General features: G+C 35.5%; 1 protein-coding gene across 1 annotated transcript in view; it reads right to left on the reverse strand.

Annotated features, from left to right (window-relative positions):
• Window positions 1-9343: 9343 nt before the first annotated feature.
• The window catches only part of SRSF12 (serine and arginine rich splicing factor 12), a 16962-nt gene continuing 12098 nt past the window's right edge, over window positions 9344-14207 (reverse strand). Inside the window, exon 5 of the mRNA XM_007466249.1 lies at window positions 9344-9713. Within this exon, the coding sequence (XP_007466311.1) occupies window positions 9344-9713 (370 nt within the window). The remainder of the gene's footprint in view (window positions 9714-14207) is intronic.

Consider the following 14207-nt stretch of genomic DNA (forward strand, 5'->3'; position numbering starts at 1 on the left):
AAAAAAAAAAAAAAAAAAAAAAATTTTAGGAGTGTTATGAAAAGATGTGCAATACCCAGTAGCTTAAGAGAAGTGCAGGGAAGGAAGATTCACTGTCTTGAATGGTGTATTGGGGTAGTAACATGAAGGGCTTTGAATGTCATGCTGAAGAGTTTCAACTTTATTCTATAAGCATGGCAGAGTCACCAGAGGCTTATGAGCAAGGTAATGAGATTTATGCTTCAAAAAGAAAACTGGTGAAAATACAGAGAACAGTTTGGAAAGGGAAAGCTTGAGACATGAAAGCCACTTGAGGATATTTCAGTGGTTTAAAAAAGAGCCTTAAAGGACATTATCAGAGGGTATACAGGGGCATGGCCTTACTTGGGAGATATTTTGGAGGTAGAATTCAGAACTCACCAACTGAATGAAGGGTAAGAAAAGAATTTTTAAATTGAGCAATCAGGAAGATAAAACCAGCAATTAGGGAACTCTGGAGGGGGGTGAAATTATAGAGGAAGGTAATTTTGATTTGCACGTTGAACTTCGAGATGCATGTAGGATATCCACGTGGAAACACACAGCAAGTAGAAGATAGGTCAGGCTGAGAGGTACAGCTTTGGTAATAGTGCACAGAAGCACTAATTACAACATGAATATGGAACTGAAATATTTTGTCTTCCTATATTCTTTTTTCCCTCACTGGGTTTAACACCTTTACCAGTACTCTTGACCTCATCTTTTCTGCCTCCTATGGACCCTCAACTTCATCTATGATAGTAAATTAGTTGCTGAACTGAAGGTATTTCCTCTGAAAGTGTTAAATGGTGGTTAGTTATTACTGACCTGTAAAAGTCTATGTTAGTGGACGGTTCTAATGTTAAGTTCTGGATTCAGACAGCAGGGGCCCAGCTGCTGAAGAGGAACAAAGTTTCCTTCCCTTAGTCCAAGTTTTGACACTGGGTGAAACTGATCTTTTAACATTCTATATCTTTTTGTAAATCTCCCCCCTTCTAATGACCATCCCATCATATTGCTGAATACATTATCCTTTATTTAGAGGACGGAAGGCCCCCAAATCCCATGCACTCTATGCAGTTGATATCTGCTTCACGTTGAGGGAATCAAACATATGTACTTATACTTGGGTATGAAAGGCTGAGAGTCTCATCATCTTCCTCTATATACTTAAAATTTTGAAGGACATTGCAGAATGAAAACACTTAAAAATCACAAGCCTGCTCTTTCAGCCCTGAGCTATCCATAAATCTTTGAAAGACTCCTAAATACAAGTCTCCAAATGGGAGTGTGTGTGCTGAGATGAGATGGTGTAGGAAGCAGGATTGTTGTAGGCACAAATCGTGTAGTTCAGGAGCTACTTGTTTTTGTATCGGAAAGGAAATTTGAGAGTACATTTTATACAGTGCTATTTATAAAAACTCATAAAAATTAATCTTTGAAAGAAACTTTCTTGAAAGTTTTAGATAGGATTCTCTGAAGCTGTGGGGTGGATAAAGTTCTAAGATTAGGGATGATCTATTTTATGGTTGAACTAAACCCTTTTTCTTTATATCTCTTGGATTAGATTGTCTTGAATTAATTAATCTGACAGTTTTCAGATTAAGTTACTTTTCATATCCTTTGCAATTCTCTTGGAGTTCTAAGTTAAATATGCTAAAATGTATGAGTAATATTCCTAACGCCCAGGAATTGTATTTGCCAAACTTAAACTTGTGAATTACAATTTAAGACTTATAGAAGGTGTTACATTTACTGTGGGTTCACTGTCAAGATCTCAGAATTCATTTTCTAAAGCAGAGTTTAGAGTAATGTTTCCTTAGTGTAGAATTGGTGACACAAATTTAAAGTTCCCTCTGTTAGAGGAATAGTTTATCATAGATGATGTGGCATTAATTACAGTCTCTGAATTAAGTAATGGTAGGAAGGGGAAAAACGGGAGAATTGGCAGAAAGCAGCCTACATGGATAATCATGGAAAATCAGATACACATTTGTCAAAGGAGGCTACAGGTTCTATTCAAGCTCTGTTTAATTAGAAGAGATCATATATCTTGAATGTATAATAGCTTAAAAGACAAAATGACATTCTTAAACAATAACGTTAAAAACACTTCATTTCTCTAGTCATTCATACAATAACTTTTATGCATGTATAAGAAAGGATCCAGGAAAGTTAAGTAAATTTTCCCAGTCTACTACATAAAGTGGCAGGAAAATTTGGCATTTTATATATGATTGTAAAGATAATAGATACTAATCAGACTCCTCCAAAACTGGTCATATATATATAGCTACTCCTAAATTATTACAGATAGTTCCATTGTTCTAAGATTAGAGATTAACCTGATTAGTTGTCAAAACAGAATTACAAATGTGTTCTTAAGAGTCTAGAATCTTGAGGAGGGGATGGCAAGTAGAAGACATTTTGATGACTTTTATTTCCAACATGGAAGTGTTTGATTTAACTGAACTCCAAACTGCCTTCTAACAGTTAAGATCTTTAAACAGGAAATCTTTATTATTTCACTCTATTTGGCAACATGGAATCAGAGGGCTTTGGTTCTTCCTACCAAACCCTTGGAGAGATCTACAATTTGGGGGATCTTCTTGCTATAAGGGCTCTCAACCGTCCCTTCCAAAGTTGAAATTGCCCTTACTCTTTTCAAGTGATCAGACACTGAGGGCTCTCAAATTTTAAAACAAAAGGATTAACATCATAGATTGGATTACCCTTTTCCATCAGCCTTCCAAGGGTCCTAGTCACTGTGCATTCAGTCCAGTCTCCTTAACCATTTGTGTGTTTTTTAGGTTACTGTAAATCATCTGATGTTTGAAGCCAGACCCTGAATTTCAAAACTAAGAAAATAGAATTCTGTTTACAAAAGATATTCAACCAAGATTTTTGATCACTCGTTAACTAATTGGAATAGCCCACTTATGAATATTCCAATTTTCAAAAATTTACAATATGTTAAATTCAAAATAATTGAGGAAAAGATGGATGGAAATATATGTGATAAAACAACCATAACTTTTAACTGTAGAATCTACGTAGTGGGTACATGGGTGTTCATTGTAAGATTACTTTCTTATTAAAGATTTTTACAACAAAATGTTAACAGAATTCGGGAAAGTTAATGCTGCTTTACTAGTTCACTCCAACATTACAAAGAAGTTGAGTATTTGCCAATAATTCCAAAAGCTCACTTACATGTAACATTAAGCACAAATAAGTCAATCTTTTGATGTAAACTCTGAATATCCTAAATGTTTTTTCTTTGCTCTTTCAACTAGGCTGGTTAGTTGGTTATAACACTTCTAAAATAATGGAACAACTCTAGTCAATGACTGAAATACCAAAGCCACTGTAAATAACTGAAAGATTAGAGAAAGGATACTGTATATAAGCATTGTCTTATTTGGGAAATGTGGCAGTTGACATTTAATGTTAATGTTGAAATAAATGTTAAAGCTTGAAGAAACTTTAATTAGGAGAGGATAAAGAGATAGGTGGAGACTATAAAGATTCTGAAGGGCATTTATAATAACTGCCCATGGTTTGAGGGGAAAGTTAAAGAATTATCTAACATGGAATAACTTGAACTTCAAGTAGCGTAAGGAAGTGTGTCTGTCTGAGATTCCCAAAGAAGAAAGGGGATGGCCGAAGGGCTGGTTAGCACTGAGGTGACCAGGAGGTAGAAGGGCAAAGCAGGGTGCAACTCTTAACACTTGGTTGGCGCCTACTCTTTAAAGCCTTTAATGTCGAATTAATATCAGTGGAGTTAGTGGAAAGTTAAAAGCATTTAAAATTATTCCTTAAGTGTAGTTCCACTTTCCATGATAGATATTCATGTAAAAACACCACCTTCTAGTCAAGGTAGATGAAAGGTGGACAAAAGTGCAGTCACCAAAACCTCTTACAGTATCAGTTATATTTGACTACGGACAGGCAGCTAAGAGCACCTCATACAAGTGCTTTTCATGTATATTTTATTTTTATTTTTTAATAGATCTTTGACTATAATTGCTTCACAATACTGTGTTAGTTTCTGTTGTACACCAAAGTGAATGAGCCATATGTATACATATGTCCCCATATCTCCTCCCTCTTGCGTCTCCCTCCCACCCTCCCTATCCCACCCCTCTAGGGCATCGCAAAGCACCGAGATGATCTCCCTGTGCTGTGCGGCTGCTTCCCACGAGCTATCTATTTTACATTTGGTAGTGTATACATGTCAATGCTACTCTCACTTCGCCCCAGCTTCCCACTCCCACCCCGTGTCCTCAAGTCCATTCTCCATGTCTACATCTTTATTCCTGCCCTGCAACTAGGTTCATCAGTACCATTTTTTTTTATTCCATATATATGCGTTAGAATACAGTATTTGTTTTTCTCTTTCTGATATACTTCATTCTGCATGACACACTCTATGACACCTCACTACAAATAAATTTTAGAAAAATTTTTATCCATGTTTTTAAGTGGTATTTTTTAAAAAATCCCACATAGATTATATAGCAAGAGTAGGGAATTATAAAGTATAAAATAACACAAAAAAATGGTTAGACTTTGTATACATATTAAAAATTATAATGAATATCCTAACAAAACTAGAGCATTAATTTTCCTAATTCAGTTACATTTAACATTTTAAGGCCAAAATCTTAAGGTTTACCGACAGTGTGAATGTTAATGCTTTTCCTTAAGGTTCTTATGAAATTATATAAATATTTTGCATGTTAAAATAAATTTAAGTAACATTCCATTTCATTTTTAAAATGTAAGAATGCCCTGAAGAGTCAGACCAGTTATACAGCTTATGTCGATTTTGAAAAAAGGTCAACAGAGTACTTTTTCTCAAGGTGTAAAGTAGTATTGCCACAAAGCAGACACCACCTCACAAATGTCATAGGAATGGCTCTTAACTTCCCCCACAAAGAAATCCACTGAATTTTTCTTAGTATTGAAAAAAAAAAGTTATCACTTGAGCCTGGAAGACTATTTTATATTGAGATTTCTGTTGAAATTAGTCAATTTAACAGCATTTTAAGTCTATACTATAAGGAGTAAGCCAAGAAAACTAGAATGTGGTTTTCCTCAATTTCTATGGACCCATTTCTAAAAAGCATATAGTTCTTAGGCATTTAGTTCACAGAATTATACTCCTAAATTAGAAAAGTGGTAATTTTGCTTCTTGTTTCAATTACTTTTTCTGAGAAACTGCTCATCCTACACAAGCTGCAATACATAAGATCAAACAGTAATAAACATGCAATCAATCCATATCTAGCACCAAGCACTGATTACTGGCTAGATATTCTCATCTGGAGAGACTGACCCTTTAAATTTTCTATCTGCATTCTGAAAGAACCTGAAACCTGACATACCCTAAGATATTCCTGATTTTAATTTGTAGCCTTACTAGTTCATAAACTTACAGGTAGGTTGAATATGGTGTTTTGAAACATGTGAACCAAACATTTGCTTAAAATCACATAATACATTTAAAAAACAGTAACCATTAACCCACTGAGCATCCATCTATCTCAAGTTGATACTATTTCTTTTCATAAATTCCAAATTGTGGTACATTGCTAGAACATAAGATTCAAGAAAGAATAATCATATAACCCTTTCCCCAAAATAAAATAAAAACATTATACCTTTTTTTTTGGGAAAATACTACTGATGTGGTATAGTATCCTATGTATATTTTCAAATTCAGTCTTTCCTCACATGATTCCTTTAAATAAAAAATGGTATTTGTCATTATTGTGAAGTACTGTTTTAACTTGAATGAAGCTGAATCAACCTGGAATATCTAACACTTCTATAAGGGAATATTGTATTTCTAAATAGGTTTTTGACTATAGTATCTCTACGCTTAATTTGCTTCTTTCAAAAGATGTACCCAATTTAATTCTATAATCACAGTCAATCCATCTTACAGTCCATTCACCTTCTCTGTGGGCTGTCCCAGCTCTATTGTGTTCCTGGGATGGGATCAGTGCATTAGGGGCATTCTCTAAGCAGTGGGGGCCAGGCCCTAGCCCAGTCAGGAATGAAGGGCTTACTCCCCCAAGGCTGTCTGTGTGAGGCAATGGGGCCTGGTCTGGGATGCACAAAGCTGTGGTTAATTTGCTAAGAGCATCTTTTTAAAAGTACATGATATAAAATTTCCAGAGGGCCTAAACTGACATGGTTAGATCAATGCCAGAGCTAATGTTATGATCCTAAATACCCTAGTTTCATCAAGGGAGTAATTTAGATGCTAAGTTCATAATCTTCATTTAATACTTAAATTTTTCTAATCAAATATATGAGTTTTGAGAGTAATATCTGTATGTCTCACTGAACCACTGGTCCTTAAAATACCAAGAGTCATGGACTTGTTTGAATATCTAGAGGACCTAGATCTGAAGCTTCGGTTTCATGATACCAGATTGATCTTCTGCATAAGTAGCATGTATTTATTTATATAGATACCCCAACTATTCTACCACCCTGTTTGGAAAACAAATTTAATTTTTAACTCTAAATAAGAAATTACAATTTTAATATAGTACAGAAGAATTATAAAAGTATTTCTAAACGCTTCTTCCTTTAAACTTCGACTAATTTTGCTTCATGCAATGGAATTGGAATAAAGGCAGAAATTCTTATTTGTAATACAACAGCATGTCTTAGAATAGTCATATCTCAGATAACATATAAAGTCCTGAAATTAGTTAATATTTTACATTTAAAAATAAACAGCCCAGAGGCACAAGATTAAACCCCAGACTACAGATAAAAAATTTGGCATATTCCCCCATTACGTTTGCAGCTACAAAATACCAGCTGCTATACAGAAATGTGTATTATTCATGGGGAGAAAGAAACCAAGCAGTCATGGTGGCCACCTTTATCTTCTTTGACATTAACTTATCCTCTATGAATCTTGAACAAATGGAGGTAGGTAGTGCCCCTACACCAAACATAGGAAGTACCTGAGTAAATATATTATCTTTACAGGAAATGATCACAGATGTGATACATCTGCTTTATTTAACAATCTTACCCTAAGTATCCTCTCTTAAAAGGTCCAAGAAACAATTCTACAGCAGAAGTGAACCCTAGAATAGATGTACCCAGAGAACAATTTTCCAGGATATCAGCACAACTGCCAATCAATTTCCACTCAGTCACAGAACCCATTTTCACTGAACCCTATAATCATTTCCTTTCCAAATTCTATTCTCTCCTTTTCCTCTCAATATTATCTTAGTTTAGCATATATCTGTCAAAGACTTTTCTCTTCCAAAAAGACAAGCATGGTGATCAGGGAGGGCTGTTTGGAGCCCAGCCACCACCCAGCTCCAAAGTGTAATGGTTGTGTGACCTTGTGCATGTCATTTAACCTCTCTGCGTCTCACTTACCTTATCTGCAGTGGTACTGACCTCATAAAGCTGTTGTGATGAGTGAGTAATGTAAAACTTACAGAGCAGTGCCAAGCACATAGTAAATGATCAGAAAGTTTAAACTATTTATCATTCCAGTTTTTCCATCAAACCAAACAGTACCCTCCTAAGCAGCCCAGGGATTACAGTGGAAAACCAAATCAGAGGTAAATCGAAGGATTAAGCATGTTCAGAAACACTGCCTTATTAACTTTTTACTAAGATATAATGATTAAATGTAAAGACACTATAATCAACTCCTAGTTAGTATTTGGAATAACTATATATATGTGTATGTAAACCCAAACATTTATTTAGAAGATACAAAAAATCAGTATTTGTCTTGCTCTTTCTTCAGACTGTCCTCTCAATTTTCAATACTGCCACATAATTTTATAACTAAATTTTTATTACATGTGAACACTTCAAAGAGCTATAATTTTGAAATAAATTTTGCTATGATTAGATAGAGAAAATCTACTCAGAAAGTACAGTATACATGAATTTACGGTACCTGTCCAAATATTACCAGCATATAAATTATTTTGTAAAGTTATTTCTTACACACAGGATGTAAAATGCAAAAAAAAAAAAATGGAATTTGTATTCAGAACAAATAGAAGGAATATTGGCTCCTATATGCTAAAAATATAAGACATATTTTTTTTCTAAAGCACTCTAGATACAAATATTAACTGTATGGGCTGAGAACTTTTAATTTCAATGTAATTCAACAAGGTACACAAGTAGAGCTCTATAAATATATCCCCTATAATAACCATATGCAAAACCATTTTATCACAAATACTACCAAAACCCTCTGAAAAACATAATCTACAAACACATTTTTAAAGAAATTCTTAGTTTTAACAACTACAAAAGCAATGAATATCAATAAAGCTATTTGGCTTAAAAAAATGAAGGGCAGTGTAATGTAAATCCTAATACTGCAAAGTTGTTTTTTGAGGAGGCAGTCTTGAGTTTCTTAATACAAGGTACTAAACATTTCCAAAAATAAATAAGAGTTATTCTATACAGTTTAAAGTCATCAGCTAGAGCTCTAAAAAGAAAACTTAAGCAGTAGATGAAAAGTAGGTATGCAGAATTAACGGTATAAAGTATGATTTTTATACAAAATGTACCACTCTTCAAATGTGTAAGGCTTGATATGAATTTTTGGACTATGAGTGTTGCACATCATTTTTAGTCTCAAACCATTCAAAATTCAGAATTTTTATAACGTTTCGATATTTCTGAAGTGAATAAATATGGTATAGGATGCAATTTAATGTCAACTTATCTATACTGTTCCACCCAGTAAAAATAAAACCTTTTTTGAGCTCAGGAAAGAATGTATCTTTTGAACGCTTGATCTCTCTATAAACTCTACTTTTAGAAATGTCAGAATTTTGTAATATGAACTAATATCCATCAGGAATTGGCCCAAGTTTAAAGAGAAAACAAAAAGGAGACGTAAGATGTCAAATAGTCTTAAGTTTGCCCTATGCGATTATACAGTCATAATTACTTTTTACATGAAAGAAAAGTGCTTTAAAGTAAAAAATGCTTTTGTAAAAGTTATTAGTATTATTAATACTTAACATCCAAGTCTAATTTTCCAAGTTAGTTCCATTTTATCCATTTCCTTTGAAAAGTACCCTTCTGCCACAATGTAAACAAAAAATGGTCCATAAAATGGGACATTACTCACAGCATAATTTGTGGTATGGGCCCTTAAATCGAGACCAAATCTTAACCCAAGATAGAGAGATTTTATCTCTTGCACATGCCCAAAATAACTAATATCAACTCACTTTTTCTGTAAGCCTTGAAGAATTTTTATTTAACATAATGAGAGGTTTAATAACATATTAAATACTACGTAGCACTCTTCTGTCGCTGTTCACCAACTGTTTTTATGACGGTAACTCCGAGATCTGGAATGCGATCGAAAATGAGAGTGTTTTCCTGTTTGTGCTTTAGTTTCAGAATTGGTATACCCTTTGGGAGATTTACATGGGGATCTTGCTATGGAGTCAGAATGTCTTCCATGTGATCTTGATTTTGTTCCTGAGCTAGTCTGCTTTTGAGGTGAGCTTGATTGTGATTTTCCTATCGACTTGGACCTTTTTTGCAAGGACTTGGACCTTGACCGTCCTCTAGAACCAGAATTCCTTCTTGGGGTTCTTGACTGCCTTGCTGAGGTAGATCGCCTTGGTAGTGATTTGGAGCGAGATTTAGACTGGCTGTAAGAAAATCGCCTGTGTCGGGACCTGCAAACATCCATAATATCAGAGTATATATTTCACACAAAAATACATAATAGGTTAGGAAACAACACTTTCAGGAACTTATATACTTTACATAACATTAGTTATGTTTTTATTGGATAAGCTAAAAGAAACTCTAATTTTATCATGCATGCTTCTGGTTCAAACATAAGTACAAGTTTGTAATATCTGACCAAAAGATTTTGACTTTGCTAGATATCAATATATCTTATGAGCCAGTTCTGAAAAATATATTTATTTTGCATATTTAGTCTGGGTTACATAATCCTAAGAGGTTAGAAAATCTGAAGGGAAAAAAAGAAAGAAAATATTTAAAGCTTATCAAATGTTTATAAAGACATAAACCTAGATGGAGGACTTCTGAATCTTGCCATGACAGAGCAGCTTGTTCTAGACTAATCTTCCCATAGAAAAGAGCTATATAAAAAAGCTAGACAACATTTATAAAACAACTGTTAAAAGGCACTGGAGAATTACCAACACAAGGAGAACTCGAGGGGTTATAAGCCATGGCTCTTTTCCTAAGACCATTTTCCAAATGCCAGCATGGCAGACTTGAGCCCAACTAGAAAACAGCTATTGGACTAAGCTGCAGAGACAGAAGTTAGAATTCAGGGCCACGAAAATGGCTAGGACTGGAGAGATGAAAATCCCAGAGGTGAGGACACCGCAGGCAACCCCCATCCCCTAAGATCTGCCTACAAGTTCTCCTCAGGTCGCTGGCCATCGTCCAAGTTGCACATGCACAGGATAAGACTCTAAGAGGTCAGCAGAAAACAGCAGCTGGAAGATTTAAGAACTTAGCTGAGCAAGAGGGAGGGGATATGGGGATATATGTATATGTATAGCTGATTCACTTTGTTATAAAGCAGAAACACACCATTGTAAAGCAATTATACTCCAATAAAGATGTTAAAAAAAAAAAAGAACTTAGCTGAAATTTTCCTCAGATACATAGTTGCTGGTGAGAGAGGCTGGAATTCAAGCCCCCCAAAAGGTCAAGGAGCCTTGAGTGACAACACAGGCTTTCAATTAAGAAGTCAGAAGGGCCTCATCCTCCAGGTTAAGGGTCATGCCCTAGGAGTAAGTGTAAACCTGAAATGGATCAGCCTTAACAGTGCCTCAAACCAAGCCTTGACAGGATCAAGGTGATCTGCCAATGCTCTGCCTGCTAGAAGAAAACAGCTTTCTTTGGAGGATCATATCATCCAAAACCTCTATAATCTTTCAACAGTAATGTCCAACATCCAATAAAAAATTATGAGGTAGGGCTTCCCTGGTGGCGCAGTGGTTGAGAGTCTGCCTGCCGATGCAGGGGACACGGGTTCGTGCCCCGGTCCGAGAGGATCCCACATGCCACGGAACGGCTGGGCCCGTGAGCCATGGCCGCTGAGCCTGCGCGAACCGAGCATGTGCAACGGGAGAGGCCACAACAGTGAAAGGGGCCCGCGTACCACAAAAAAAAAATAAATAAATTATGAGGTATGTGAAAAACAGAAGAAAATGACTAAAAGCTAAGGAAAATAAAACAAAAGAAAGAGACCCAAAATAATTTGGATATTGGCATTATTCAGAAAATAATTTTTTTCATTACTATGATTAATATGTTCAAGAAAATAAAGGAATCCCCTGGCATTCCAGTGGTTAGGACTCTGAGCTTCCACTTCAGGGGGACCAGGTTTGATCCCTGGTCAAGGAACTAAGACCCACAAGCCACGCAGCACAGCCCAAAAAATACAAAAAAAAAAGAAAAGAAGAGGAAAAGACAAAGAAATAAAAAAGATGGGGAATTTAAACAATACTGGAATCTATAAAAAGAATCAAATGGACATTTTAGAACCAACAACATGATATTCGAACTTAAAAAAGTCATTAGATGGATTTAATAGCAGTCTAGATACAGCAGAAGTAAGAAATAGCAAACTGGTTATTAGAAAAATATTACAGTGAAACACAATGAGAAAAGAAGTTTTAAGAAATCCAGAACAGAGCATAAGAGTTATTTGGTACATACTCACGTGGCCTAAGGGAAAAATTGAATAAGGTACAAGCAATGTTTGAAGAGATGATGGCCTAGAATTTTCCAAAACTAATGAAAGGCATAATAACTCACAATTTCAAGGAACTCAGTAAACCTCAGGTAGAATAAATACAAAGAAACCTATGCTGGGCATGTCACAGTGAAATTGCTGAAAACCAAAGTCAGAGAAAAATCTGAAAATCTGCTAGAGAACAGTAGACACATTACCTTCAAAGGAGCAACATTAAGACTGACTGTGGATATCAGAACAATGGAATGACATTATTAAAGAAAGAAAAAAACTTCCTGCCAACTTATAACTCTGTCTTCAGCAAAAATATCTTTCAAAAATGAATATAAAATGAAGATGTTTTCAGACAAACTGAGAGAATTCACTGCCATTAGACTTGTACTCTAAGAAACGGTAAAAATGCTTCAAGATGAAGGAAAATAATCCCAGGTAGAAGCGTGGAACTACAGGAAGGAACAAAGAGCACTGGAAAGTATAAACATATTGATGTAGAATATATTTTAGAATAAAAGCACAGTCTTTTATTTTATTTTTATTTTTTTAAAAGCACAGTTTTTTAGAAATTGTTTCATTCCTATTGTAGATAGCTGTAGAAAACAAAATGGGAAAATTGTCCTTGGGGAAAAAAAATTCTAACGTAAGAAAAAAAAGGATGCATATAAACACTACTACATATAAAACAGATAACCAACAAGGACCTACTGTATAGCACAGGGAACTACACTCAATATTTTGTAATAACCTATAAGGGAAAAGAATCTGAAAAAGAACATATATATATAAATGAATCACTGTATTGTACACCTGAAACTAACAGAACACTGTAAATCAACCACACTTCAATAAAACTTAAAAAAAAAAAGGATGCTATATTTGGACTAGGGGCCATTTTAACATTCTTCAGGAATATTTAGGAGTATATACACATTCACTGACACAAATTTAACAAAGATTTATGGAATATCTGAGTAAGGGACTACTGATAAATGCTAGGGATTAAGCCTTAAGACAAAAGTCCTTGCTCCACAAAGAGTTCACAGTCTAATGATAGCAGCAAACTAGTTTTTCCCCACATCCACTAAAGGCAAAAGCAGTGACCTCTTTTTATCTAAGGTAATACAACACATACATTGAGTATATTTATAGTACATGTTAGACTTATCTGTATGCTGACCCATACACACACACACACATACAATCTGATCCTTATGAAACTTAAAAGCTGGGTAAGATTTGCATTCTCTATAATACAACTTTACAAATAAAAAACACTGAGGTCAGAGAGGTTAAGCAACGGTCTTATAACTAGAACAGAGCAGAACAGCATTGTCTTGCAAAAAAATGTGTTTTTTTCTTTTTTTTTTTTCTTTTTTCTTTTTTTTGGACGCTCTGCATGCAGGATCTTAGTTCCCGACCAAGGATCAAACCCAAGGCCCCCTGCAGGGGAAGTGCGGAGTCTTAACCACTGTACCACCACGGAGTCCCCGTTCTTTCTATTCCTGATACGCCATGGTGAATGGGATAACTGACAGACTTCTTTTTTGTTTTTTCTCCAGCCAAGTAGTATACTGCCACTAGAAGGCAGAAAATGCTGTAAATGTTCTGGTTAATCAAGGCTCTAAAGCATTTGGAAACCGCTTATATTCTTAATGAATTAGATAGGCAAATTTTTCATTTTCTTTTAAAACTAAGTCTTTTTCACCAAGGCCAGTAGATATTGTTCAATAAATTAGGGCAGTGCTGCTTTAGATACAATATTACATCTATTTTGATTTTTGGTTTATTAACCATTCATTAATTTATAGTAATGTGAACTGTTGAACATCACTTTCTTACTATTCATGTCCTTCATGAAGCCAGAAGCAGTACCATTGGTACTGGTGTGACTTTCCTATATACATGGCATGTAAAATTTCTTAATTTGTTCCCACATTTTACGTTCTATAAATGTAACTTGTATTTGAGTGTATCAGTGTCAAAATCTCAAATAATCAGTAGGAAAATGGCTCCCCCTTAGCTATGGAACAAAATGGATTATTCTCCACAGACACAAGGGAGGTTTATATTCTTATACTATCAAAGTATGATAAAAAGAATCAAATTCCAGAACACAGCATGACTGTTCCTAAATATTTCTTTACCAATCTTGGTGATGGCTCAATCCTGACCTGAGTTCCTCTGGCTTATAAAAGGAGCTTGGGCTTCCCTGGTGGCGCAGTGGTTGGGAGTTCGCCTGCCGATGCAGGGGACGTGGGTTCATGCCCCGGTCCGGGGGGAATCCCACGTGCTGTGGAGCGGCTGTGCCTGTGGGCCACGGCCGCTGGGCCTGCGCATCCGGAGCCTGTTGCTCCGCGGTGGGAGAGGCCACAGCAGTGAGAGGCCCGCATACCGCAAAAAAAAAAAAAAAAAAAAAAAAAAAATTGGG

The sequence above is a fragment of the Lipotes vexillifer genome, unplaced genomic scaffold (genome assembly GCF_000442215.2).
Source record: "Lipotes vexillifer unplaced genomic scaffold, Lipotes_vexillifer_v1.1 scaffold1242, whole genome shotgun sequence".
In the NCBI taxonomy this organism is placed as follows: domain Eukaryota; kingdom Metazoa; phylum Chordata; class Mammalia; order Artiodactyla; family Lipotidae; genus Lipotes; species Lipotes vexillifer.